At 47.5% G+C, this 25,586-nt stretch overlaps 10 protein-coding genes and 1 non-coding gene across 13 annotated transcripts; 7 read left to right on the top strand and 4 right to left on the bottom strand.

Moving 5' to 3' along the window:
• Positions 1-131: 131 nt before the first annotated feature.
• FOIG_10732 (uncharacterized protein) lies at positions 132-932 on the top strand (the record flags this gene model as incomplete). The annotated part of the gene is made up of 3 exons (XM_031211200.1): positions 132-256; positions 311-453; positions 505-932. 3 exons carry the CDS (start codon positions 132-134, stop codon positions 930-932), a joined length of 696 nt encoding a protein of 231 aa, XP_031059133.1.
• Positions 933-1,235: 303 nt separating this feature from the next.
• FOIG_10733 (uncharacterized protein) lies at positions 1,236-3,869 on the top strand. Its single transcript, XM_031211201.1, has 3 exons — positions 1,236-1,397; positions 1,444-2,616; positions 2,668-3,869. The coding sequence occupies exons 2-3, from the start codon at positions 2,247-2,249 to the stop codon at positions 3,057-3,059; spliced, it is 762 nt and encodes a 253-aa protein (XP_031059134.1). The 5' UTR covers positions 1,236-1,397; positions 1,444-2,246; the 3' UTR covers positions 3,060-3,869.
• A 121-nt stretch (positions 3,870-3,990) lies between these two features.
• Positions 3,991-5,537, bottom strand: FOIG_10734 (uncharacterized protein). 2 transcript variants are annotated; one of them, XM_031211202.1, is made up of 2 exons: positions 5,344-5,537; positions 3,991-5,214 (listed from the first exon to the last, which is right to left on the bottom strand). In XM_031211202.1, exons 1-2 carry the CDS (start codon positions 5,441-5,443, stop codon positions 4,181-4,183), a joined length of 1,134 nt encoding a protein of 377 aa, XP_031059135.1. In that variant the 5' UTR covers positions 5,444-5,537; the 3' UTR covers positions 3,991-4,180. The 2 variants fall into 2 exon arrangements, with proteins under 2 accessions (XP_031059135.1, XP_031059136.1); XM_031211203.1 differs by having other exon boundaries at positions 5,263-5,537.
• A 2,599-nt stretch (positions 5,538-8,136) lies between these two features.
• Positions 8,137-12,280, top strand: FOIG_10735 (uncharacterized protein). The gene is made up of 3 exons (XM_031211204.1): positions 8,137-8,534; positions 8,581-9,307; positions 9,363-12,280. Exons 1-3 carry the CDS (start codon positions 8,154-8,156, stop codon positions 9,524-9,526), a joined length of 1,272 nt encoding a protein of 423 aa, XP_031059137.1. The 5' UTR covers positions 8,137-8,153; the 3' UTR covers positions 9,527-12,280.
• On the bottom strand, positions 9,549-12,301 carry FOIG_10736 (uncharacterized protein). The gene has a single exon (XM_031211205.1). It carries the CDS (start codon positions 12,225-12,227, stop codon positions 9,837-9,839), a length of 2,391 nt encoding a protein of 796 aa, XP_031059138.1. The 5' UTR covers positions 12,228-12,301; the 3' UTR covers positions 9,549-9,836.
• A 404-nt stretch (positions 12,302-12,705) lies between these two features.
• FOIG_10737 (uncharacterized protein) lies at positions 12,706-15,995 on the bottom strand. 2 transcript variants are annotated; one of them, XM_031211207.1, is made up of 2 exons: positions 15,859-15,995; positions 12,706-15,793 (listed from the first exon to the last, which is right to left on the bottom strand). In XM_031211207.1, exon 2 carries the CDS (start codon positions 15,283-15,285, stop codon positions 12,871-12,873), a length of 2,415 nt encoding a protein of 804 aa, XP_031059140.1. In that variant the 5' UTR covers positions 15,286-15,793; positions 15,859-15,995; the 3' UTR covers positions 12,706-12,870. The 2 variants fall into 2 exon arrangements, with proteins under 2 accessions (XP_031059140.1, XP_031059139.1); XM_031211206.1 differs by having other exon boundaries at positions 15,845-15,995.
• A 215-nt stretch (positions 15,996-16,210) lies between these two features.
• FOIG_10738 (uncharacterized protein) lies at positions 16,211-18,124 on the top strand. The gene is made up of 4 exons (XM_031211208.1): positions 16,211-16,676; positions 16,731-16,745; positions 16,793-17,194; positions 17,252-18,124. The coding sequence occupies exons 1-4, from the start codon at positions 16,386-16,388 to the stop codon at positions 17,945-17,947; spliced, it is 1,404 nt and encodes a 467-aa protein (XP_031059141.1). The 5' UTR covers positions 16,211-16,385; the 3' UTR covers positions 17,948-18,124.
• A 429-nt stretch (positions 18,125-18,553) lies between these two features.
• On the top strand, positions 18,554-18,662 carry FOIG_10739. Its single transcript has one exon. It is a non-coding gene; the product is annotated as a tRNA-Pro (tRNA).
• A 253-nt stretch (positions 18,663-18,915) lies between these two features.
• Positions 18,916-20,336, bottom strand: FOIG_10740 (oxidoreductase). Its single transcript, XM_031211209.1, has one exon. The coding sequence runs from the start codon at positions 20,141-20,143 to the stop codon at positions 19,073-19,075; it is 1,071 nt and encodes a 356-aa protein (XP_031059142.1). The 5' UTR covers positions 20,144-20,336; the 3' UTR covers positions 18,916-19,072.
• An 809-nt stretch (positions 20,337-21,145) lies between these two features.
• Positions 21,146-22,123, top strand: FOIG_10741 (uncharacterized protein; the record flags this gene model as incomplete). Its single annotated transcript, XM_031211210.1, has 1 exon — positions 21,146-22,123. The coding sequence occupies one exon, from the start codon at positions 21,146-21,148 to the stop codon at positions 22,121-22,123; it is 978 nt and encodes a 325-aa protein (XP_031059143.1).
• A 1,211-nt stretch (positions 22,124-23,334) lies between these two features.
• FOIG_10742 (uncharacterized protein) lies at positions 23,335-25,429 on the top strand. Its single transcript, XM_031211211.1, has 2 exons — positions 23,335-23,775; positions 23,828-25,429. Exons 1-2 carry the CDS (start codon positions 23,431-23,433, stop codon positions 25,370-25,372), a joined length of 1,890 nt encoding a protein of 629 aa, XP_031059144.1. The 5' UTR covers positions 23,335-23,430; the 3' UTR covers positions 25,373-25,429.
• Positions 25,430-25,586: the final 157 nt, after the last annotated feature.

Here is a 25,586-nt window from a genome sequence, read left to right on the forward strand (position 1 = left end):
TTGATGTACTCGCTGAAGATAATCCGATCAAGCAGCAATCGCTCAACATCCTCACACATCTTAGTCCCAATAACATAACAACCTTCGCAACTTCGCATCTGCTGAACAATCTCAATCACAACATCATCAAAATGTTCTCCAGCGCCGTGCTCTCCGCTACTGCCGTTCTCTTGGCCTGCTCGCCCTTCGCGGCTGCAGCTCCTCAGGGCAAGACCTCCGAGGTCAGCTTAACTACCAAGCTGCGACTCGCCGACACGTATGTCATGAGCTCTGAACTCTCTTATCAAGTGATTGCTAACCCCTATCAAAGTTTCATTGATCGCTACAGTCTTCTTCCTGAGGACAAAGACTTTCTCTTCAGCTTTAACAGCACCCCCAGTGCTATGGCTAACAGCCAGACATTCCCTGCTCTTACAGGCTCCGGCGTCAGTCTGGCTTCCGCTCAAATTCCAGGTATATACTCATCCTTCTCGCTTCTGAACCTTGGATGCTGATTGCATACAGGCTGCTCTATGATCATGCTTCACACTCACCCCCGAGCCTCCGAGCTCTTTGCCGTCATGTTTGGCCGCGTCTACACCGAAGCCGTTCCCGAAGGCGGCGTCCTCGACGCCGAAGGAAAGCCTCGCGTCATCCGCAACGAAATCAGCGCTGGCCAAGCTACCATCTTCTACCAGGGAACTAAGCACTACCAGGTCAACCCTGACTGCGAGCCCGCCAATGCTATCGCTGCATTTCCCTCTGAGGATGGCGGTTTTGCTGGTGTTGCACCTGGGCTGTTCTCTATCAAGGATGACGCTGTAATTCGTCTTTTGGGAGAGAGTGTTGATGGTGAGGATATAGAGAAGATCAGGGCTTCTATTCCTACAGATGTTGGCATCAAGGTTGATGAGTGTCTCGCTAAGTGCGGTAAGCAGAAGCGTCAGGCCTAAGGATTGGACCTTGACTTCCGTTGAGCTTCGAGCTTCTTATTGAGTATTTCTTTCTTTTCCTATGTTTCAATTGCGAGATATAGAGTTTTAAGGTAGGTAGATTAGTAGGGTATAGATTTCTGTTGGAGCTATTGCACTCTGCGACCGTGGTTTGAGTTCCCGATTGGCCCGTGATCTGATAATGCCACGTGAACACCGACCTTATCAGATCTGACAACGTCATGATAATGTAATCTGAGCTGGCATTCCTTGCCTCAAAGGATTGGCTGCGCCCCGTCATACCACTGATGGCAAACCCGGTGTAAGCACCAACTCAGCCACATTCCTTCGCTTGCGAAAACAGTTAAATCCACCAGGAATCTTGCTTTAACAGAATCCTATCCCCTAATAATTCTCGTGTACCAAGACCTCGATATTAGCTCGGATATCCACTCTGTTTTTATGACTGTGACACTCTAAAAGCCCGTACGTATCCGAAATTGTTTCATTGGAAAGACCTAACATGAAATAGTTTTTAAGATCAACAATGGCGAAGAAAGGCAAGAAAGACCTGCCAAAGACGGCTCAGCAGGATAAAAAGGCAAGACAAGAGTTAAACACCGCTTCATATAATGTTTGGACGTTGATCCTACAAGTGCTTTGCTGTGGCTTGATAACAGGAGGAGCAAGCTAGAACAGGGAAAGAATAATTATTTACGGAGTAGAGCTTTTCATTCACAAAAATAGCGTTGCAAAGGACCCGGAGGTTAATTTGAGCCAAGGTCAACATACTTCAAGACCTGGGCAAGGCGTCATCAGCCTCTTTCGCTATGTTATTCTAAACAATACTCCCTTCTAATAATATTTTATATCCGTTCAATGACATTTTTGCAGATAACCATTGGCCAGTGAACTCTAAATCAACCCTGGTGAACTTTCTTGCACGATGTAACCACCAATAACATCTGTTCTCAATTGAAGCCAAGAAACCATGCATTTTCGCGACAAAACGATGAGCGGAACAATGAACCTCCCGTTGTATCATATCACGCATATATGTCGCGCCGCTTTCTCCAGAGTCGGCTCAACTCTGCCCCGATTCTCCAGAGACGAAGCCGAAACTATCCCCAAAGCTGACGCTGAGCTTTAACAAGACGGGTAGAACCGGACTCAGGTCAGCTAAAGGACATGCCACGCTAGGTCAGCTGGCCCATGCCTCAATCACGAGTTTTCGCATTTTATACGGTGAGTCAATTCGTTATCAGTATTAAATAGAGGGGAATATCTCAATCATGCGATCAAGTCGTTGCTGATCATCATTGCGTCTTTACTGCGATGGCACTACAAGGTCTAACTCGGAAAATACTGGCAACATCACTCGTTGCTGTAGTCACTGCTGGCGGTGTCTATGGCTACTCGATTCAGAAACGCGTGTCGAAGGTTGATCGGGATCTTATAACACGGTTCAATACCGTACCAGAGAAATTCCAGAAGTCGAGATCTGTTAGCGAGGTTGTCAACGCGAAACAGCACATATACGATTCTGACTCTCGATACATCACCCTCGACATACCGCCTCAACATCGTGATGTATCTGACGAAGTTCTATTGGCGAAGTTCGTCAAAGGATATTTTGGAGGTGCTGTGATTAGACCGGAACGAGTTGCACTTTCAACTCTTGGTATGACACTTGTCAACTTTTCAAGTGAGTCTGTCCTTTGCCTCAGTGTGATTGCGTAGTTAACGAAATGAACAGAATCAGGGCCAGCCCCGAGAAAGTTGTGGTCATGCACAGAACTTCCTGAAGTTTCATTACCTCCGGTCAACACCATTCTATATGGAGTCTTTCAAGTTCTGGAGACTCAAATCGGCGTCAAGGTTGCGCCAAACCGCACTGAAAGCCATGTAGACTTTGGATTTGGAAGTGACAGTGATGTGTTTGCAGGAGTTCACAGATTCGTGGTTGTGAGAACGAAAGAAGAGAAGAATGAAGAAACAGTGCAGATTCACTATGAGTCCATGACTTGCAACCCTGTGCAAAACAAGCCTCTGAGGCCACGGATCTTGTTCAAATTTCATGAATCCTATGCAGACTTATTGTTTAGGGATGCAATATCGGAGATCAAACACTGGATGGGCTCGTCTTGATATGTTGGACCGCGGAAAGGGTTATCTCTTCTCTATAAACTTGTTTTACTAGTGTAAAGTACCAACGAGCCTGTTACTCGACTATTCACCACTTTGAACCTCTCTCTCAAGTGGCCCTGACTGCTAGCTACCCCCCGGAGTAAGTCATGTTTGACTTAGTTTGGTCTCGGCCTTGGACTTTCCGGACGCGTTACAACAAACACAAACTGTATGATGAACCAAACAAACAGCATCGCCCATCCCAGAACCAAAAACTGGCGTCTGAAAGATTCAGGAGTACTCTTCAGGTTACCCCAGACGACAAGAACTGTCCCGTTCAAGAAGGAAAGAAATGACAAGACCGCTAAGTTATACATAGTTGAAGTCATCTTCTGAATCCACTCCGAAGCGTCGCAGTTAGGAAAGAAGTGGCCACTAAAATGTTGAAGAGTCACGAGGAGACTTAGATGTACCAAAGAGGTATAGAAAAAGACTGTCATGAGGTCAGAGATATGAAAGGCTTCAGTTGTCAACAGAGCTTACCTTTGGTAAAATCTTCGCTAGATATACAAAACATGTTGCCCGTCGAGAATTCTAAGAAGATTTGGGATTGTTGAGTATGGCTGATACTCGATATGATATATTGAGAGAAAGGACTTATGTTGATAGGGTAGCCTAGAAAGGTTTAGAGAATGTACTCTGGAGGAGAGGCCCATCGCTTGCGGCTATTGAGCATCTTATACCCCATGATCTACTTTTTTACTTTTGGGTAATTATTTCTGTAGTAACTATCAAGGTATTATAGTAAAAGACTTAAACTATATGCTGATATGTTATTCGTAGTTGAGACCTATAGCTGAGAGCTTATAATTACCACACAGAACTTAGGACCTAGAAGTCATGTAAACTTACGAATATATCAGTAAGACAGATCAAGTTGAATTATTAGAAAGAGAACCTTATGTTAAGTAAGTTTTTGACTAGATTAACACTCGATTGTATCTAAATATATGGATATGTCGACATCAATATATATACTTGGCTTTAGAAAAGGTTCATGGGAGAGCGAATTTCTTATTAAAATCACCACGTATATCTATTAAATATTTTCCTTCGTCTCTCATCGAGCTGCCACGCATCGTCTAAGCACCATCTGCAACAGGCGTTGGCCCTTCAGGCAGCTTACTGCCAGCAATGTTACACTGTCGGAACAATCTGACCTCGTCTTCCGCAAAAGCACCAACCACTGAATGGATCACTCCGCGATTATGAAAGAGAACAAGATCTCCTTGCTCCCAGTCATGAGGATAAACCTTTTCAGGAGCAATACCAGGACGCTGAAGTTCGTGGACACGCTCACGAACGGCAGCAAGATCATCAATCACAGTACCGTCCGCGAGGTGCAGCTTTCGAACGGCAGAAGGATGAACCTGAAGTGCTAAACGGCCAGTGACAGGGTTACGCCAGCACATAGGAAGGATCTGGATCTTATCCTCCTCGACAGGCGGAAGATTCTCGACAGGAATTTCTTTGCCTTCGGAGACCAAGCCCAGGCCATCGGAGCGGGACTTTGCACCACTCATCCAAACATATGGATGCGGAGCGTACTCAACCTTTGTGGTACGCACAAACTCCTTATCCTCAGGCGAAAGCCGGTCGTACATGGCGTAACCCGACACAAAGGCTGTAGTACCAAGCGGGACGGTCAACTCCTCATTGGATCCGTCGTCATAGACGAGGGTCTGTTTGCGACCTCCGGGAACACGGACGGCGAGGAGTGATGTCACCACTGGAGGAGCGAGGCCGTACAGAGCGGCGTCGATGTGCCATCTGTAGAACCTGGTGAAGTCCAGATCCTTCTCATCAGGGATAGTGGTGGCGTGGAATGTGCGATGATGCGGATGTCGGAGCTGAATGTTCTTCAGTCCTTCATATTCCTCAACGAAGCCATTTCCAATGACCTGCACTTGAGGTTGATGAGGGATGGTCTTGAGGTCAGGATGGAGGATTGAGCGCTTTGCGTCAATCGTCTTTCCATGGCCATAAGAGCCCGCAGCTTCAGGATCGAAACGCTGGGTAATCTCATACTGCGCTTTAGGAGAGAGATGATTCTGGTTCTTGAAGACGAGAACTTGGTGGGTGAAGAGTGCGTCACGGATTACGTCAAAGTCGGCATCTAGAAACAGTCAGCCTGGGCTCATGCATGACGAGAGACGTGACTTACCAGAGGAGGTTACCGATTTTACGGGTATTCTCCCACTATGCGTTATTTCAATCATTCACGAGCATGCTTATGATAGCTTACCACTGATGTTTTCAACGTCAACGTTTGGGACGATGGCACCGAAGTCAATGCTTGACTCGGCTGATGTAGAGATGGGAGTGACGGTTATTTGAGAGGCCATTGCGATGATGTTGATTGAACAATACTTGTAGCAAGCCTGTGACAAATCTTGGTATTAAGCCTGTTGTTTAAGTGAAGCCGAGGGGATTTGGTTGTCTTTTATATCGCTATCTGAGGTCCACGTTAGAGCGGGTCGCGGCGGTCGCCTATCTCTCTTATCTGCTCCGAGGATAAATCCGCTTTCGTTATCTCTCCGTACTCCGTAGCAAGTTACACAGTCGATACTAATCTTATCACCAATTACGCTTATCAAAGGACTTCCAAGTTCCATTATACTTAGCCTTCTCCGATCATTGATTAATATGGCAAACAATAGCAAACAATTAAGGTTTCGTGAATTTTGTCAATATCTTAGCAGATAGACCAAGGCAGCCCTTCAGAAAGAAAGCCCTTTGGCCCAAGCATATCAGTAAAGAACAAAGAATGCATTTCGCTAGGCCGCAGATCTGAGGATATGATCAAACTCGTTAGGTAGAATATTGTAGGTCATTCAAATAGTATTTACAGTGATGATTGATATTATGAAGAGGTTCTCTGTCTCTTTTGACATTGGCTGCCTTGAACTTACAAGCAATGAAGAAGTGATCATAATTTTCCTTCGTGTGTCTTCCTTTCATGTAAACTATGCATGAGAAACTGGAGCGCTAGAGAATGATCTACCTGTTAATTAACTTGAAATGCCATTAGCCTCTCATTTCCGCTTGGTATTAACTTCAAGTTGCATTGAGAATTACTTCAATCGTGTGGATACAAGAGTTATCATAGGTCTTTCTCTGAAAGGAGAAAGAAGCTCCCTTGCAGTCAAATTGAGTCCTTTGTAAAGAGGCAAATTGACTAGCTCAGGTGCATAGCCAAGGCTTTGATCTCTCAGTGACTAGCTGTAAGTGACACATTCGCGTAAGTTATTCAATACTTCAAGGGATCTTAGTATAAGATATGCTGCCATTTGAGGATCGTGCTCTTTTTAGAACTCTGAAGGGCCACCATCATCGAGCAAGAGCCCCAAGGCCCTACAGCATGTCTTCTTCGGTACCGCAACGCACCCGACTCAGAACAACCTGAAACCTTCACCGGCTTTGCCAAGTTACCATCAGAACTACGACTCATGATATGGGAATTCGCTCTTGCTCGGTCTCGCCATACAGTCCATGTATACCCATTGAAAGACAACACTTCATCCAACCGCCCTGACCCTAAACCGAGTAGTGGGATGACACTCAATTTCATCCTCGAGAGAGAGATAGTATCATAGGTGCATGACGCATATAGGCAAGACAAGATGCGAGGTAAGACACGAGACAACAAGCGAGTGTGACGAAAAAGGTAAAGACAGGGGCATGTGGAGGGCATGCACAGAGTCCAGGGAAATCATCATGACAAAGACCACCAAAGGAATATTCAAATCATATTTCGATAATCGCTTTACGGCTAGACTTACAAGTATCTTGAATGCGGACATCATGTACCACCTCACTTGGACGAAGTCATCACAAAGGGCATCGGACCCGGTCCAAACCTTATGAAAAGCGTTAATGAGGCTATAAAATCAGAGAATGCTTTTCTGGTTGATTATAAACGTCCTTCAACTCACATGAAGGCCCGTAGAGCTGTACGGAGTTTTGTATACTGGCTTGCGCCACTTGGCCGAGTCTTTCTTATCGACTATGGCCTGAAGCGAACGTAGCCTATAGAACCTGGGCGAGTGTACCAGATGTCATATTCGAAGGAAACGACAGGCGGTTTGTTAAGGTTAGTACGACTAGTATCGCCTGGGAGGATGGCGTTCCGGGACAGGGAGATCGCGGTTGGAAGACTACTCGGCGTGTGCGCAACATCTTTCCGAACAGATATCACAGTAGATGCTGCGTTATTGCTTGCGAGTATGCATAGGAGTATGACAAATGGTGTGAAGTTAGAGAACTGAGAGGGAGTTGGGTGCGTTGGAGGGCGTATCTTAAGTCAGAAGCAGTAAACATAAGTAGGCGAGCCCAAAATATCAGATCGCATGGCAGAATACCTGGGCCATGCCGTACACTGCACTCTTAAGGAATAGCGAAGCCGAGCTTGAAATGTACAAAGGGTTCGGTAGCTCTCTCTAGGTAAGGTAGCTATCCCTTCAGGAAAACAGCCTAATTTCGCTGACGTAGAGATGCGGCCTATCACAAGATGGGAGCTGGAACACATAGTGACTACTCTCGAAGGCTTGTTTCAATCACCACTGAAACACCTAAACTTCCTAAGCAGATAAGATAGTGAATCGCATCGGACAATAAATTCGAGCTGTCAGAAGATTAATCTGATCTGATTATGACTAACAATCCCGAAGCCACCTCAACGGCAATTGTCCGTCCAAGCAATGGCGCAATCGCAACGTCTGTCCCCATTAGGAAATTCCAAGAGCTAATCAACACCCCGATTATCTCTCTTGAACCTAGAAGCTGTGTAAGACTCAATTGGCACCACCTCAATTAGCAGAAACCCCAGATTCGTAGCAATCGCAAATAACGTCATCCTCAATTCGAGATTCTGATTGGCTAGTTTCGCCGCTGACATGCTTAGCCTGTTTCGCTGATGGTGGGAGTACGACTCCGTGATATTGTAGCTCGAGCACGCAATACACCAACAAAGGCGTCATTACACTGCGGGGGCCGGTAACGGATGATACCTGGGGAAAAGGGTATATATAAGATCATTGCCGAGGATAGAATTGGATGTCAATTAACTCACCACTCAAATTGGAATTGTTGTCTTGTCTTTATAGTGTCTTTACATCAATCACAATGGCTCCAGGTGCTCTCATCGACGAGTCTTCTCAGACTCCTCTCCCACAAGTCAAGAACGCAGATGCCCCTCGCTCAATCTTTCCCGATGGCATCCGTACCTCGGGTCAACATCCTCCTCTTTATGATGCCTTGAAGCCTTACTCTGAATTCCCCAAGGAGATCACTGGCCCTACGCTTTGGAAAAAGGAGGACTACGAGAACTCACCTGAGCGATGGACCCATCCTTTCACCGATGAGGAGATTCAAGAGTTGAGCGATACCGCTGATGCTTTCATTGCCAGTGGCACTCCCCTCACTGGCATCTCCAAGGTATGATGACAGTATCATAACACAGTTTCAAAATTAACATGTTCAGTCAAACTTCCCTCTTCCAAACTTGGGTAAAGTCCTCGGGACTCTTCGAGAAGACCTTCTCAACGGTAAGGGCTTCATACTTTTCAAACGCTTCCCAGCTGGAGAATGGGGTCCTCTCAAGAACGCAGTAGCCTACATGGGTCTTGGTACATACATCGGTTACTTTGTCTCCCAAAACGGCCTGGGCCATGTCCTCGGTCACGTCAAGGATGTCGGTGATGACGCTACACAAATCGACCGCGTTCGTATCTACCGCACAACAGCTCGTCAATACTTCCATGCCGATGACTCCGACATCGTCGGTCTTCTCTGCGTCCACCGTGCCAAGGAAGGTGGCGAGAGTGACATTGTCAGCATTCACAATGTCTGGAACGATCTTCAGAAGAATAACCCCGATGTTGCTGAGCTTCTGACACAACCAATCTGGTACTTTGACCGCAAGGGAGAGACGTCAGTTGGTGAGGAGGAATGGATCCGAAACCCCATCTTCTACATCGAGAACGGTGGCCAGGGTCGAGTTTACTGCAAGTGGGATCCTTACTTTGTGAGATCTCTCACAAGATTCTCTGACAAGGGTCTTATTCCTCCTCTGAGTGAGGAGCAGAAGCATGCTATGACTGTGCTGGAGGAGACTTGCCAGAAGTTAGCTTTGCATATGATTCTTGAGGTTGGAGATATTCAGTTCGTTAGCAACACACATCTCCTTCATGCTCGAACAGCATACACAGGTAAGATACCTCCTTCGACAACCATATTAGCTATGAAAGTACTAACATGCTGTAGACCACCTTCCTCCTGTCCCTCGAAGACATCTTCTTCGGCTATGGCTATCTACTCCCGAAACCGAAGGTGGTTGGGCTCTCCCTTTCCATGATAGCAAGGAGAAGAAGCGAGGAGGCATTCAGGTGAACAATACTGCACCAAGATGCCCCCTAGATGCAGAGTAAAAGTCCTTTTTTGATAGATTAGCGGTCACGATTTCACAACAATTAACATGCAAGAATAATAACAGTTGAAGACAACGATTCTTTTAAATATGTGATTACTCTCTATGCCTTTCTCCCATTCTTCTTTTAATTCCTGGTCTGTTTGCTTGATATACCTGCGGGAATGAGGCTCATCAAACCAAGATTAAGATCCATCACTCCCATCAACCCGTATCTGTTTGTCTATGTGTAAAGACATCCTGCCTAATACATTATCAACTCTATTCCAATCTAAACCGGTGGGGTCGCAAGAAGATCTATGCTCTACCCTCTAAAGCAACCACGAGGTCAAAGGCGTCATGAAAAAAGCAATCAAGATAACAACAACAACTGGCAAGTATGCAAACATCTTAGACCAGTCAATATCCTCTATCAAGTCCTCCACACCTGGAGAAACCAAGTTGAATGGGAATTGAGGAGGATACAACTCCCTTCGTCGTCGTCCCCTTTCAAGAAGATGCTGTGCCTCATTCTCGATAGCCACGATAATGCTGTGGTACCCAGCCAAACTACTGCGCACGTATAGCGTCTGACGAGGCTTGTCATACGTCCATTCCACGTTCGTTCCGCGGACACGTAGCTTGTGTGCGTCGTAGTGATACGCCGGGATGAAAATCTCAGTGAGGTGTATTTTCTCATCGACAGGTTCTTTGGTCGCTGTACTAGTCCACTCATATTCGAAGCGTAGTGATTTATGGTTCCAGTTGGACTTTTTGGGAATACCAGCTGTCTTCACAGCATACGGTCTGATGATTACGTCGAGAATTCGACCGCCTTTGTAAAGCTCGTCATGCTCGTGAAGATGATTCCGGTAGTCAGGTCGTACGGGACCATTCTCGCTGACCTCGTCACCATTGATGACTGAGAAATCCTCATTGTTCCACCCGTCGCCGTACTCAACTCTGTTATTTGGGTTGTAGTTCCACAGTGTGTAGTTGAGCTTGTTGTCCTCCATTGCGGAGATCAAGCCGTTCATCAAATTGCGTTGCGTGTCGTAGCACCCTGTGCGGAAAGCTTCTGCCTTGTTGATATCGTACGAGAGGCCAATCTCACCAATAACCGTGGGAACTTTACCCAGGGATTGTTTTCCGTAGTTGACGATGTTGCCAAGCTGCCTTCTGTAGTTGTGTCGAAGTCCCGCGACTCCAAAGTAGAGCGCGTTGAGGACGAACATGCCTCGCGTGAGACCTTGGACATTGACGCTCATCCACGAATGACTCTTGCTAAAAAGGACGTTAAGATCGTAGAAATGAGGCGCATACACAAAGTTCTGTGGGCGTGGAACCTTGATCACTTCCTTCTCGGCATACTTCTGCCGAAGCCATTTCTTGTTATCAGGATCCTGCGTCGGCCAAGGCGGGATGAACTCATTGGGGATCGGTTCAATGAAGCTAAACTGCTTCGCCTTCTTGCGCGACACACGCTCTGTAAACTTTTGCAGAAAAGGCGCATAGCAGTCGTTGTACCACTCAATGGGTTTCCCCTCACGACCCGGTCGATGATCAACTTCAAAGTAATCACCGTCGCGAATGCGTGCTGTTTTCTTCTTTTCGTCCCACTCCCAGACGCCATGGGCGCGCCACAGGCATTCGCCCATTCCCCGACCGTGGCCGACAGGTTGGTCTTTGAGGGACAACCATGCAGAGCGACCTTTGGGGTCAATACGAGACTTGTGGGATACACGAGTTGGCCATGGCCATGATTTGACGTAGTAATCGACATCTTGGGCATAGCCACTTCCAAGGGCGAGAGCTTGTGCGAGAGAAGGACAGTGGCCGATGTGTAAGTCGGTGTCGTAGTTCCAGAAGTGAAAATGATGAAGGTTGACGAGGCCGCGATGGGGTTCATTCATAGGTTCAAAGCCAATGCATGCTTCAAGATGACTGACTTCATCTGCAAGGCGACCGAAAGCTTCAACGCAGGCATCTTGAAGGAATTGCTGTGCTGAGACTTCATCGCCAGCGTCCTTTTTGCGACGACATTTGAGATTAGGAGCTAAAGCATCACCAGCCCAAAAGAGAGTCGCCATTGTCGACGCAGCAAGCTTCTGGTAACCCGAAGGCCACAAGAATGGGCCGCCTGGCTCTTTTGGATTTGGTGGTTCACTCGCGCGTTTCTTCTCATCTTGACTGTGAACATAAGCAGCGCCTGTGTCGGTGAAGGCCTCAATATCGAGACCTACAACTTCAAACGTCCAGCCAGGCGCACCACTTCCACCACTGTACCGACTCCAAACATCTTGGTGCGCACAAACAAAGCACTTGATACCATAGTCTGGCATGAGCTCGATCAATTGGCGCAGGTAGTCAATATACTCTGTATCCAGGTCCTCAGGGTCTGGTCCAGCATGGCCAATTGACTCCCAGGTAACAAGCAATCTCACAAAGGGCACACCCCAAGCCTGCAGACGCCGAAAGTGCAGCGGCGCATCTTCCAATGGAAAAGGTCTTCCCACAAAAGTGACGATGCGATGGCTCTCATAGAAGCCATGATCCAGATGAGACAGGCCGTTTGGCTCAGTGGGTAGTTTAGAGGCGCCAGAGATGTTGAGACCGCGGAGGGAGAGGACGCGGTTGTAATTGTCGATGAAGTGCTCGTCTCTGATTCGAATTGGACCGCCTAATGCAGCGTCCGAGAGGTCAGCTGCTGCGTGGATGGACATCTTGGGTGTGAGCGTGTGAAGCGGAGGACACGGTTGGGACACGCAAGCTGAAGTGGCAGCTGGAGGTACAGTACAGGCAGCACAGCTGAGCTCTAAAGTACTCCACTGAGATTTGCTTGGCCTCTATTCTTAGCGGTGTGGCACCAGTATCACCGTAATTGACATGGATCATTTGACAGGTGCGCCAGAACAATGATCAGTAGAAACTGTAAAATGAGGAAAGCAAGGTGGATTCATGTGCTGTTTGATCTCTTCAAACTTTGACATCAAGATCACTGTGTATTTTTGGCGTGGTGGGAAACGTTGATTAAGAACACTGTTGTGACCATGGATGTTATTTTGACTGTGCAGCCTTTGACCTCACTAAATGTGTTGTTAGATAGTGGAGGCATCATTAGGATATTGGAAGGTGATTTTGACAATTTTTTCGGGTGTCTCGGCGGCAGATCATACAAGCTTTACACAAACTCAAACTCAATTGATAATGTAAAAATGAAGGTCATGTCTTCGTAAATTAAAATGTTGTTTTGCGACACAAATATCCAACGCTATGCGCTCATATCCAAATGTGTTTTGCTTCAATGCCATACGCTAACAATGCACCAGCCTGTACCAGAACCCATCCAGAAATAGAGAAAAGCATTTAATTTTCCTGTCTTTCCCTCCTGTTCACCATCGCATAACTCATTCTGCGCGCCGCCCTGTCTCCCCAGTTCATCACCGAAAGACCTGGTGAGCGCCCTGTGGTCATAGCCTTTTCCTGGCTCACGTCACCCTCAACGCCGAAAGAGTAAGTCCTCTCGCCAGTTCGATCAGACACAATTCCAAACCCAATCTTGCTACTCTTGACGTCAGCTTCCCTCTCCCATCGAAGTTTGTCAAGACTGGAAGCTCTTGTGGCTGCGAGAATGGCGGAGAAGCTTAGACTTCGCATCATGGCATCCTCTTCCATGGCGTTCACGCCAGACGCCACCGCAAGAATGGTGATTCCCATGGATAACGCGTACACTGCCCATAATTGCGCATAATTGTAGAAGAAGCAGTTCCTATTCTGCCATCTGACGCAGGGGTAATCCAAGTCTGGGCCACTATCGAATCGACCTGAGTATTTCGACGGGTCAGCTGCCCAAGACACCGCAGACATTTGTGGATCAGACAGGAATGATATGAGAATTTCCTCGTAGAACTTTTGCACCTCAAGGGGAAAATTCGCGACTGGCAGGTAATTGAGACGATCAAGCAATCTCGTCTGGAGAATCTCGCTGTTGACGTTGAAGTTGGGCATTGTGGTGGTACCATTCAAGATGGCCCTCAATTGACTTCCCACGGCGTGGTAAGCGGCTGTCAAGCGATAATTCTTGGTGTCATTGGGGAACACGTAGTTGTCCTCTGGCGTCGCCACGGTCCGGTCCTTAAGCCTCTTATCGGGGTCCTTCTTATCGGGGATGAAGGTTGTATCTATGACCTTTTTGAGGAACTTGCGTTCCTTGACATCGTGATACTGAACCCCGCCACTGTGGTTGAACTGAACCTTGTACTTGGTCTGGTAGTGCTCACAGCCAAAAATGATGGGGGTGTAGGCTTTGAACCAGTCGCCTTCTTGGGGTTTGTCGGGCTGCGGCTTGGTTCTGTCTTCAACATCAGCGTAACCGAACCAGAGGATGGGCTCTGTCCGGAAGGCAGCAAAGTTCCTCGGGTAAGGCGGTTTCGCCTTAGGCCTTCCACCAGCTTCTGCGACCATCTGGGGGTTCTCATAATCTCCTCGGTCCAGCATTGCATAGTATGTGAGGTTTCCCATGGGAGCGAGGACTGATGTGTCGAAAGGACACTCTGCGTCACCTAGCTTCTTAACTTTGGCTTTCACTCCCGAAGCCAAATCCGTACATTTGTATCCGGGACCAACGAACTCAATAGTATAAGAGCAATTCCAACCTCTGCCGCAAATCTCCGCGGGCGCTTTCGGGCGCATAATGGCCTGCTGTGTGTATGCTGTCTTTAAAGCGATTGTGTTGAATTGACGACTCGCTGCCGTGAAATAGTCAAACTCCTCGGGCTTGTTCTTATCGGGTACTTCTCCCGACGGAGCGGTAGAATTCCACAAGGAGACGGACGACTCGAAGTAGCCATCGACTCTGACAGGGTCTCTCCAGTACACAGTCTCTTCATGTGTGAAATTGAGAGTACGAACATTTTGACAGCGTGTTATTTCCTCCTTCCGCTGTGGGACGACGGTAAGAGTATAAGACGTAAAAATAACGATTAGAGGCGATGTCCAGATGAATATTGTCAGTGCCATTGCGAACTTGGCGTTTACCCAAGCTTCCCAATTGAGAAGGGCTGTCAGATCCTCGGAGGCCGCGAAAAGCGAGTCAAGAGTGGAGAGCGTAAGCATCTTGCGACGGATCATCATCAAGACGCGCTGTCGGAAAGCAAGCACCACGGCATTCAGAAAGCAGGCCTTTGAAAGGAATGCTAACAGAGCGCCGTATCGAAACTTGCCCTGCTGGTCGGTGGCAAGTTGTCCATGAAGTCCCCGATAGTAGAAATGGTGGCCCACGGCGAATGCGATCCCCGAGAAGACGAGGACGTACATGCTCCATGACGGCTTCCATTCATGTATCCACCAGTTTATAAATCTATTTCGAGGAGGGCCATCCGGAGGGACACCAGGAGCACTAGGCATACCAGGAGGGCCTTGAGGTACATCGGGGGGACTGTTCCTCGGCAGCTCGCTAGCCATCAAGAGTGAAGCGTTGCTGTCCTCCCTATAATTCTGAGGTCTACCGGTACCCGGCGTGTGAGGATACGCGGGCTCCCATATTCCCAGTGGCGTCGAGGCGCCATAGTAGGCCGTATCGGTCGTGGTCTGCCGTTGAAGATATGGTTGATGAGTTGCGCGCTGGGCAAAGGACGAGGTCGAGTAGTCGGGGGAAGTATACGGCGAGTTTTGCTTCGCGGACCCGATAGGCTTCCTAGCGATAGAAGGACTCGTGGGCTCCCAATTCGATTGCGCGGGTTGTGAAGAGGGATCGTGATCAGGGTAATCCCTCAGCTCCATGATGACGGGAGGAGCTGGAACTCAACTGCAGCTGGAGCTGTAGGTAAATTGAGTTATGGTTTGGAGAGGCCCTAGCGGCCCGGTCAGTTCCCCGCAGTGCCCTGAGCTTAAAAGCGGGAGGAGGTCGGCCTTTGCTTGGCAACGAGTTGAGACTTTATTCGCAGGTGATTGATTATCTGAGGGGAGGATGAGAAGAAGAAAAAAAGACCCTGAAGGGTTAAAAGAAGAGACCACGGCATTTCCCACCCATTCCCAGCCTTGTTGGATTCAGCACTAAACCCATCTCTGCAATGTCGCCGTTCAGGGCTGAGCTTTCTGGTTCTGTCGGGGGGTGACATGGCTGGGTTCCTGGTAGGGCTGGTATTTCGTTCATTGGCTTCCTGGGAGAGCAGCTGAGGGAGAGCAAAAAGCCACAGAGTCCAATGGTCTCACGCCAACGTGGTCTGGACTTTTGAAGAAGCTTGCGCTTGCTGACTGGTACTAAGCCCCCCTGCCTCCGTCACTGCCACTGTGAATATAGTGAGAACCCAGGCCAAGGTGGTACCGGTACCCAAATTACATTATGGAGCCCACCTCAGATTACCATGCGTCGAACCCGCTGGTGGGTGTCTTGGCAAAGGCCGATGCCGATGCGATCCAACGCTGATCTATTGCATATTGGCTGGTGCTGATGCTGTTTCTGCATGTGAGACGGGATAAAGGATTTTTGCTGTACGTTACGTATGTGCTCTGCTTACTGCTACTGTTACTGTCGCTTCTTGGGATAGAGCATACGAAGCCATGATTCACAATCGTAAGAGGAATAAGCATACCTAACTTAAAATGTTAGCCCCTATTTTGTTACCCGAGGCTCTTCCACTACGGTCCGACGAACCGTCTTGGGTCTCGTAAATCCATTCCTGATCTGGTTATACTGTCAACTCATCGTCAAATGCTGAACAATTATCCGGATTCAAGATCCACATGGTGTCGTCAACAAACAAGTTTAAAAAACATAAATCTCATCATGTCGCTGAGAATCCTCCTCCTGTTTTTCACTTCCTTTATAGTCGGCGTTTAAATTTAACCTAAACCTCCGTTCCTGTCAGCACATCTCCACTATGGCTGCCTCTTCTACAGCCACAATTGGCTCCTACGAGCTGACGTCTCGCGCAGTCAACGAGCCCCCTTCCGTTGCGGCCCGTGAGGGATCGGGTATTTTTGACGAAACTCGGAGGCTTGGCTCTCGCTACGGTGAAGATTACTCAGACGGTGGTCTTGAGAGTGTCGCGGCACAAAATGCTTCCGCGGAGGTTGCTGAGAGCTGGAAATATCCCCGCCAGAATGTTTTCAGGACCGGAGCGGCGTTCTGGAGTCTTTTGACCTCCGGGGCTAACGATGCTGCATACGGCGTATGATTCCTGTGAAGTCCTCTGCTTGATACCATTCTGACATTAAAATGACAGGCCTTGATCCCATACGTACGTAAATCGGCTCCTCCGAGGGCTGAGTTACTAACAGCTCGCAGCTAGAAGAATATTACAACCTGAGTTACATCATAGTATCCCTTGTTTTCCTCTCACCCTTTGTTGGTTATATCTTAGCAGCAGTTTTGAACAATACACTGCATCGACGGATTGGACAGCGAGGGATCGGTATTACTTGCGGAATTTGCCATATTCTCGCCTACATCATTATCGCCGTTCACCCTCCGTACCCTGTCTTGGTTCTTGCGTACTGTCTCGCTGGTTTCGGAAACGGGATCAGTGATGCTGCTTGGAATGCCTGGATTGGCAATCTCGAAAAGGCCAATGAGACTCTTGGCTTCCTTCATGCCTTTTACGGCGTTGGAGGAGTCATCAGTCCTCTTATCGCAACTAACATGATCGCAAAGGCCAACTTGCCTTGGTATACATTCTACTATGTTATGGTGAGTCGCACATATTGATATGTTTATGAAAGGCACAATATTAACCGCTGTACTCAGATCGGGTTGGCCACTATCGAATTTGTTACTTGCACCTGGGCATTCTGGCCCAATGGCCCAGAAGTCTATCGCCAAACCATGGATGCCAGCAACGAGGACAACCAGGGCATGAAGGAAGCCTTGTTCAAGCTTCCTTTCGCTCGTGTCACTTGGCTTTGTGCCGCATTCCTCCTCTGCTACGTTGGTGTTGAGGTTTCTGTCGGTGGCTGGATCGTCCAGTTCATGATCCGCGTGCGAAAGGCTGAGAACTACCCAGCTGGTATGACCTCCATGGGCTTCTGGTTGGGTCTCGCCGTTGGCCGTGCTATTCTGGGGTTCGTGACTCCACTCCTTGGTGTCAAAGTTGCTGTGTCTCTGTATCTGCCTGCCGCTATGGCACTGCAGCTAATCTTCTGGCTGGTTCCGAGCTTTTATGTCTCGGCCGTAACAGTAGCACTCCAAGGATTCTTTCTCGGTCCTTTATTCCCGGCAGTTGTCGTTGCTACTACAAAAATGTTGCCCAAGCACTTGCATGTTAGTACTATTGGTTTCGCAGCTGCTTTCGGTGGTAGTGGTGCCGCGATTCTGCCTTTTGCCGTGGGTGCTATTGCCCAAGCCAAGGGCGTCAAGACTCTCCAGCCGATTATCCTGGCTTTCTTGACTGCATTGCTGGGTCTTTGGCTATGTCTCCCAAGAATTGGCAAGAAAAGGGATTAAGGGTCAGAAACAATCAATCTTTGCACCACTTTCTTGTCATAGTCAGGTCAAGCATAGCTCAGGTCCCCAACAACTTAGAATTAGCTCAACGATAGAACGAGGCCTTATATAAAGTAAATTGTTTCTCCACAGAGGAGCCAAATGATATGAACTATTGAAGAACCACGATCCCCAGCCAACCTTTGCGTCCTGCGATACCAGGGGGAACTCGACCTTTCAAAGCCATACCCTAAATGTTACCATTAAATCCCAAATATTTCAGCATAGTGTTACAATGGCTACAGCCAAATCCCGAACCGCAACTCAATGCTCTCATAAGTTCTCATCGATCACGGGCTAGTGCTGTAGATCCTGCGAGCCGTGCCGTCTGCTAGCCTCTCATGGACGAAGCGCCGATAATCACCACTTTCTACGGGAAGCAGGTTACAAAATAGACGAGCGTTCGAGTTGCGACTTGATGCTGAAGAATAAACTAGCTCAAGTTGTTTAACATACGAAATAATAGTCTGTGAATTCCGTAGACCTGCAGTCAAAGCTGCTCTGGAGTTGGCATGTCTATAGGCGCCTGGTTCTGGCACGCACTGATACCCCCAGGATCTAGTATCTGGCCTGATGGTCTAGCGGTATGATTCTTGCTTCGGGAGTGACATCTCAGTTCTGTTCATAAAGAACTATAGTTTGCGAGAGGTCCCGGGTTCAATCCCCGGTCAGGCCCTGTTTTTGCTAGTGGGCTGTTTGATCTTCTTTTTGACGACTAAGATATCATTCAGAAGTCGGTATAGAATAGTTTTGTATCGTGCTTCGGCTTACATGAGGAGTTTGCATATTAAGGGACATTACACAATGTAGCTTGCTGTTGTAAACATAAGTCTTCTCCTTTGTCAGTATCTGATGAAAGTGGAACTGAAGGGGACTATTTTGATCATGGAAACTTGTTGCAGATAAAAGTTTAAGAGAACCATAAATTTGGGACGAATGGTTGTCCAGAGAATCAAATAGTTTTTACCTATTATCATATTTCAAAGTATAACCTAGGAAACCTCTGTATACTATTACTATTATAATATACCCTATAATCCATCTTTAAGTTTTCAGAAATCTTGAAGAGTCCAAAACACCGCTCAATTAGAGTTCAAAATCAAAAGCGTCGATGTCCACTGTTTTGTTCTCCTTTAATGCCTCTTTCACAGCCTGGCAGACAACAAGTGCAGCTAGGCCATCTCTTGGTGTGCAACTCGGGCTCGCCTCACCACGAATCACCTTGATGAAGTGATCTAACTGTAGCTCGAAAGGCACGCCATCGGGGACAGGGACGTTCTTCTGAACTAACTCCTGATGCCATGACTTTTGACCTTCAGCATAGGAAGACAGAGTCATATCTGGCACACTCAATGATGCGTCGGTGCCAAAGATACGGTAAAAGTCTTTCCCAGTTTTAGGGATCAACGGGTTCTCTCCCGTGCCGGACTCAAAGTTATGTGGTGACGGAACATTGTCTGAGAACAGGAAGCTTCCGACGGCACCAGACTTGAAACGAAGTGTCAGAACTGCACCCTCTTCAGCCTCAAAGCCACGTTGTGATATCGTCTTCTCTGCATGAACCCGTGTAATGGGGCCAAAGAGATAGTGCAACAGATCGATCTCATGGACAAGATTGATGAGAACAACGCCGCCCGTATTCTCTCTTCGCCATTCTCGAGGAGGACCAAAATAATCCATTGGTTTATAAGTCGCCCAAATTCCATTCACTGCAATAACTTTTCCAAGAGAACCAGAACCAACAGTTTCTTTTGCAGTTATCATATAGGGGTTAAATCGTCGATGATGCGCGACCAAAGCCTTGACATCTAATTTATTAAGATGGTCCACCAAATCCTTTCCACTCTGAATATCTGTACAGAAAGGCTTTTCAATGAGGATATGAATACCCGCTGAGGATAACTCGCGAGCCAGAGGGACGTGAGTGTGGTTGGGGGTGCAGATAATGGCTGCTTGAGGCTTATTTGACGATTGCAACATATCGGCCACAGACTTGAAGTAGGCAGCCCCAAGCTCTTGAGCCAGTTGTTCGCCATTTGGCATGAGGTCGACAACAGCTACCAGCTTTGCTTGGTTGTTTTTTATCACAGTCTGGGCGTGACGAGGGCCAATTAGGCCGACGCCAATGATGGCGAATGTGATGGGTTCAGAAGACATTTTGAATTGAAATGAACTATGTTCTCCGATGCCCGCAACTGATGTGATCTTCTGCGCAATTTATACGTTGATATCGGCTCTTTGTGACTCATTGTTGTCGCCAAAACGTTTACCCCAGACCCATTGACGTGACAAACGCGGGGTATGGGGAAACGATAATTAAGGACTTTGGAATAATGGAATTGGTATCGCGTTAAACATTTTGCCGTTCGAAAAAATGATCTGATGAGCGATAGTTTAAGAGACTAGCTACTACGAGGACTTCAGCTATCGACAGCCCAGTGTTTCCCTTTGATATAAAATTTAAAGCTGCAGGAATCAACTTGACGTAATTAATAGACGTGATAAAAAGCAGGATGTTTTTGCTCCACAGATGGAATTCAGCACTGCTTTGTCGTTTGTGCAAAACACGTATCAGCCAAGTACTATCGAGGTAACAGTGGCTGAGGCAGAAGAGGGGCTTCTGAGGATGAAAGAAAAAGTCCGATCTTTGAGTAGGGTGCCAAAAGAAATCAGGCTAAAGGTTCACTGAATTTCTATTTAACTTATCTGATTCTCCTCTTTTACTTGGAAAGGAGTCCTTAACTTTCTTTTCACCTCCTCAGGCCTCAACAATTTATAGCCCTACTGATATGGCAGGGTCATCTGCCGAGATGATATGGGGCGGAGTATTGTTTGACTGTTCAATCCTGAAGATGCCTATTCCAAAATATCAGCATCAAACCAAGTAACCAGCAATATAGCTAACTCGAGAAACATCTTGTTTATGCTTGTGGATTGAGGCCACTTGTTCAATTGGATCTTAAGGTTTAAGGCAGCAGCTCTATGATCTGTTGACTTGATAATAAGGTTATTGTATTTTGAGGCGTAGTATATGATGCCTTATATTGTGTTGTGTTTAAACAACACCTTGTGCTGCTCTATGTGTGGCCTCGGCATTACCTCTCTCTTGATAGTGAACTCGAAGAGTCTCATATGACATTCAGATTCCGAGAGAAAAAAATGCCTCATGATGAAAGCTTTCCCGACACAAGACAACAAAGTAGAGATTCCTACCCTTTCCCATTGAATAATACCTCAGCAGAGGAAGTTGAAGCCGAGTCAAAGAGAAGAGGGAAAAGCATTTTTCAAAACTATGAAATCCTTGGAAAGATTCTCGAAAGACACGAAGAGAGCATACAAAAACGATGGCTCAAGAAAAGTAGAAAACAGCGGCTCCAGATTCTTCTTAGTGCATGGCCAGACATGCCACCAACCCATCGACCTTTCTATGACTATTGGCGCCAGGTTGAGACGGATGCCACGGTCAAGGTCAAGCATCATAGTTCAATACTGTGGCTTTTTATCAACAAGGACTCCCTTGGGAAGCCTACGCCGCTACTCTTGCTTCTTAATTCCAGAGGCCGCCATCCGCCCCCTTTCTTCATTGATACTGATTCACAATACGTCCAGAGAGCAGCATTGGCCGATATGCTAGTAGATGGCCCGCTGTTCCCCACGAGAGGCATGCAATTGATCCTCCGTGGCGTCTCCTCTGGCGACGTTTATGGAACTCTGAGAGAAGTCCCAAACGTTGACCGGGGAACCTGGCTTCATTTGTCAACCAAAGACTATGACTGGCCTACATCTGACGTATATGGCAAGAAGTGGCTTCAAAATCAATTCTCGACGTCATTCGGCATGGTGATTCTAGAGATACAGGAGCGCTTAATGGACTTCCTTGTCAAATGTTGCCATCAAATTCTTCACGACATCGAGCCAGATAATCTGTTCAGTGATATTTATTCTGTTCAGCCTGAGCCAGAACTCCCCCTGAATACCCAGACCCAGGGGATACAAACGTCCCTGCTCGAGATAACTGTCGAAGCCCCCTACCGTGTTCCGACTCGGCTTGACTTTGCCAACCTTGAAAAGCTACTTGCGGCCAAAGTCGCGGCTGCAGAGGATCATGTTTGGACGATGCGCGAGGATCCCAATTAATTTGTGGAACAAATCAGCGATATGCACGATCATGTGCAACTCATAGGCTTCAGAAGAAAACACACAAGCACATGGGGAGCAGCCGTTGCTGACGTTTTGATTAACGCGTACACATTGGTCGAGATCTTCACAAAAATCCATTGAATTACCAAACGCCTACGAGAAATGCAGGAGAAGTACGTGAGCGTCGTATCATCTACCGAGAAATTGCCAGATGATCACAACAACCTGAGTCGCCACTTTCTCTCTTTCGTCTTTATCAGTAGAGACGTGTTTCTCCGTTAGTCAAGCGTTCTCCGAAGTCACGCTTGAGGATCCGAAACCGGTTTTCAAGGTCGACCGACAAGCACTCAAGACGTTCCGCATTCTATTTTATGACCCGGATGTCAATTCTACCCCCGGTGAAGTTCCATGGAACGACTTTTTGCATGCGTTAACTTCAGTTGGGTTTGCTGCCGTGAAGCTATACAGTTCTGTTTGGCAATTCTCGCCATATACTCTGGAAGCTAATGGGAGTATCCATTTTCATGAGGCTCATTCACATAATACAGTACCCTCTGTCATTGCTAGACGCCATGGCCGAAGACTTTATCGAACTTATGGGTGGACTGGGGAAAAATTTGCACTCGACAAATAAGACCATGGGGTGCTGAATTACTATATAGGATATGATATGTTGAAATTGGATCAACATGCATGAGATGAGATGATTTGTCTATTTAGGGCATTCAGTTACATGATTAGTCTGTCTCATGTACTTTTAGAAGTGAATTTATAAAAATTTCATACTTATATGTGACCCAGGAGCAAAGGCTCGATGGAATAAGAGTGAAGAGCCAAGGTCTCGTATCTTCGGGCGTCATTGAAACCTGCGACAGCCAAGTTGGGCGACGGCCTACCGGATTAAATCTTCCAACCTCAGGTAATACTTCAAGTTCATTCCGCATATCGGAAGCGACGGTAATTCATTTGCTTTCGAGCTGATTGGGTAGAGATTTCAGGGTCTCATGTTGAGCCGACAGGGCCACGATGGTGTAAGAGCGTGGGGCACAAGCGTGATTGGGACTAACAAAGACGCAATATGGTGAAAGAGGAAGGGGAATTGCAACAGCGAATGGCCATGCGGAGTGATTAGATTACGACATGATGTAACAGAAGAGCTAGCTAACGTGCTCATGGGGAACATGCGATAAGGATAGAAGAATAGCTCAAGGTATTGAGTATCCAAGTCTTGTCGCTTGGAGAGCTCTCATCGGCAATTGAACCTTCACCATCATTCCCGAGCACAATATTCCCGTCAATTAACAATGGCCACCGCAGCAGTGCTTAACGGCGCAATCAATGGCTTCAATAATAGAGAGTCAGACTTATCGAGCGTCGCTGTAGAGAGTGCGCCAGCCGAGAAGTCAACCCCAATTACCCAGACCAAGGACAGCGCATCATCAACAACCGTACGAGATGGGCCAGACGTAGACGAGACATCGCCTTATTACAGCCCTCGCCTTACTTTGGTCGACAGATTCGTTGACGAACCACGCCCATTGAGAGTCGGTGTTATTGGCGCTGGTCTGGCCGGCATCACAGCAGGCATTCTTCTACCAGTCAAAGTCCCTGGTATCAAGCTTACCATTTACGAGAAGAACGCCGATGTGGTATGTCCCAACATCCAACTGCTTGAAGATTGATATACTGACATCTGCATAGGCAGGGACATGGTTTGAGAACGTTTACCCTGGTGTAAGGTGCGATATTGCATCGCACGTCTACCAAAGCACATTCGCGCCCAAGACAGACTGGTCGGACAAGTACGCACCCGGCCACGAGATCCGCGAATATTGGCAATCAGTCGCGCGAAAATTTGACGTCTACAAATATGTCAAGCTCAATACCAGAGTCGAGGGAACAACCTGGGACGATGAAGAGGGCGTGTGGATCACGAAGCTGCGTAATGTGAAGACAGGCGAAGAGACGGTCGAGAAGAACGAGTTCATCTTGACCAGTATCGGCCGATTCAATGATTGGAAATTACCCGACTATCCTGGAATATCTGAGTACAAAGGACACCTTCGCCATGCCTCCAATTGGAGCACGGATTTTGATCCCAAGGATAAGACGGTCGCTGTCATTGGCAATGGAGCGAGCGGTATCCAAGTCACAGCAAACCTCCAACCAATTGTCAAGCGGCTTGATCATTATGCCCGAAATAAAACCTGGATTGCTGCATCTTGGGCTGGTGAAGAGCGAAAGATTGAGGCCCAGCCATATACTGAAGAGGAGAAGAAGAAATGGGCAGAGGACCCCGACGCATACTTGGCCTTCCGAAAGGACCTCGAGAGTCTATACTGGACCAGATTTGACTCGTTCTTCCGGAACAGTGAGTCTAACCAGAAGCTCCGCGAAGCATTCATCGACATCATGAAGAAGCGCTTAGTGAAGAAGCCGGAACTTCTTGAGCACATCGTACCAGACTTCTCGCCGAATTGCCGACGTCTTACGCCTGGGCCAGGATATCTCGAGGCCATTACTGAAGACAACGTAGAGTACATACGAACACGGATTAAGCGCTTCACAAAGACGGGTATTGAGACTGAAGATGGCAAGCAGAGAGATGTCGATGCTGTCATTTGCGCGACTGGTGCGAACGTCGATATGGTTCCAGCATTCCCCATTCGCGCTCATGGACAGGAGCTCAGTAACCTGTGGAAGGCCGATGGAACATATGGATATCCTTACACATACTTTGGACTTGGAACGCCTGGTTTCCCCAACCTTCTCTTCGTCCATGGACCGCAAGCAACAGGGCCATCGGGAACTGTCCCGCACAGCGTCGAGACGCAATTAACATACTTCGCCAAGGTCCTCCGCAAGGTTTCGCGACAGGGCATCAAGTCTCTGAGTCCATCCAAACAAGCAGCAGACGACTTCGTGGAGTACTCGGACGCATTCTTCGCCAAGACAGTTCTTACAGATAAATGTAGTTCATGGTACAATGGCGGCAGACCTGGTGCTAGAATTCACGGGCTCTGGCCAGGAAGCGCAGGACATATCACATTTGTGCGACAGGAACCTAGATGGGAAGATTGGGAGTACAAGTATATCGGTGATTCTAAGAACCGTTTTGCGCATTACTTGGGCAATGGATGGACCAAGAGAGAGACGGACGTAGAGGCCGATCAAACGCCGTATCTACAGAGGCCAGATAAGATCGATTTGCGGGATATTCATGAGAAGTGGTGGAGCATTCCATAGGCAGTTAGTAGCTTCGACAATAAATTGAAGATGAGCTTTTGGCAAGATCTCGTCATGACATGGTCCCACGCACGTAATCGCGCGACTCGCCCGCACCTCCACGTGGAGAGCCCGTCTAATCTATCACGACTGCACTAAAGCATCGGAGCCGCTAAACACCCTTGCATTAGCTTCATTAATGGGACCATCTTTCTCGGGGAGTTGATCTCAGATC

Source organism: Fusarium odoratissimum (genome assembly GCF_000260195.1).
Source record: "Fusarium odoratissimum NRRL 54006 unplaced genomic scaffold supercont1.19, whole genome shotgun sequence".
NCBI lineage: Eukaryota > Fungi > Ascomycota > Sordariomycetes > Hypocreales > Nectriaceae > Fusarium > Fusarium odoratissimum.

Excerpts from the sequence above, each read along its gene's own strand:
- FOIG_10733 (XM_031211201.1), top strand. The coding sequence starts at position 2,247 with ATGGCACTACAAGGTCTAACTCGGAAAATACTGGCAACATCACTCGTT. Across the intron at positions 2,617-2,667 it reads GACACTTGTCAACTTTTCAA|AATCAGGGCCAGCCCCGAGA; the intron begins GTGAGTCTGTCC and ends CGAAATGAACAG.
- FOIG_10737 (XM_031211207.1), bottom strand. The coding sequence starts at position 15,285 with ATGGAGCTGAGGGATTACCCTGATCACGATCCCTCTTCACAACCCGCG.
- FOIG_10738 (XM_031211208.1), top strand. The coding sequence starts at position 16,386 with ATGGCTGCCTCTTCTACAGCCACAATTGGCTCCTACGAGCTGACGTCT. Across the intron at positions 17,195-17,251 it reads ATACATTCTACTATGTTATG|ATCGGGTTGGCCACTATCGA; the intron begins GTGAGTCGCACA and ends CGCTGTACTCAG.
- FOIG_10742 (XM_031211211.1), top strand. The coding sequence starts at position 23,431 with ATGGCCACCGCAGCAGTGCTTAACGGCGCAATCAATGGCTTCAATAAT. Across the intron at positions 23,776-23,827 it reads ACGAGAAGAACGCCGATGTG|GCAGGGACATGGTTTGAGAA; the intron begins GTATGTCCCAAC and ends ACATCTGCATAG.
- FOIG_10735 (XM_031211204.1), top strand. The coding sequence starts at position 8,154 with ATGTCAATTAACTCACCACTCAAATTGGAATTGTTGTCTTGTCTTTAT. Across the intron at positions 8,535-8,580 it reads CCCTCACTGGCATCTCCAAG|TCAAACTTCCCTCTTCCAAA; the intron begins GTATGATGACAG and ends TAACATGTTCAG. Across the intron at positions 9,308-9,362 it reads TGCTCGAACAGCATACACAG|ACCACCTTCCTCCTGTCCCT; the intron begins GTAAGATACCTC and ends AACATGCTGTAG.
- FOIG_10740 (XM_031211209.1), bottom strand. The coding sequence starts at position 20,143 with ATGTCTTCTGAACCCATCACATTCGCCATCATTGGCGTCGGCCTAATT.
- FOIG_10734 (XM_031211202.1), bottom strand. The coding sequence starts at position 5,443 with ATGGCCTCTCAAATAACCGTCACTCCCATCTCTACATCAGCCGAGTCA. Across the intron at positions 5,215-5,343 it reads TGACGTTGAAAACATCAGTG|ATGCCGACTTTGACGTAATC; the intron begins GTAAGCTATCAT and ends GACTGTTTCTAG.
- FOIG_10736 (XM_031211205.1), bottom strand. The coding sequence starts at position 12,227 with ATGTCCATCCACGCAGCAGCTGACCTCTCGGACGCTGCATTAGGCGGT.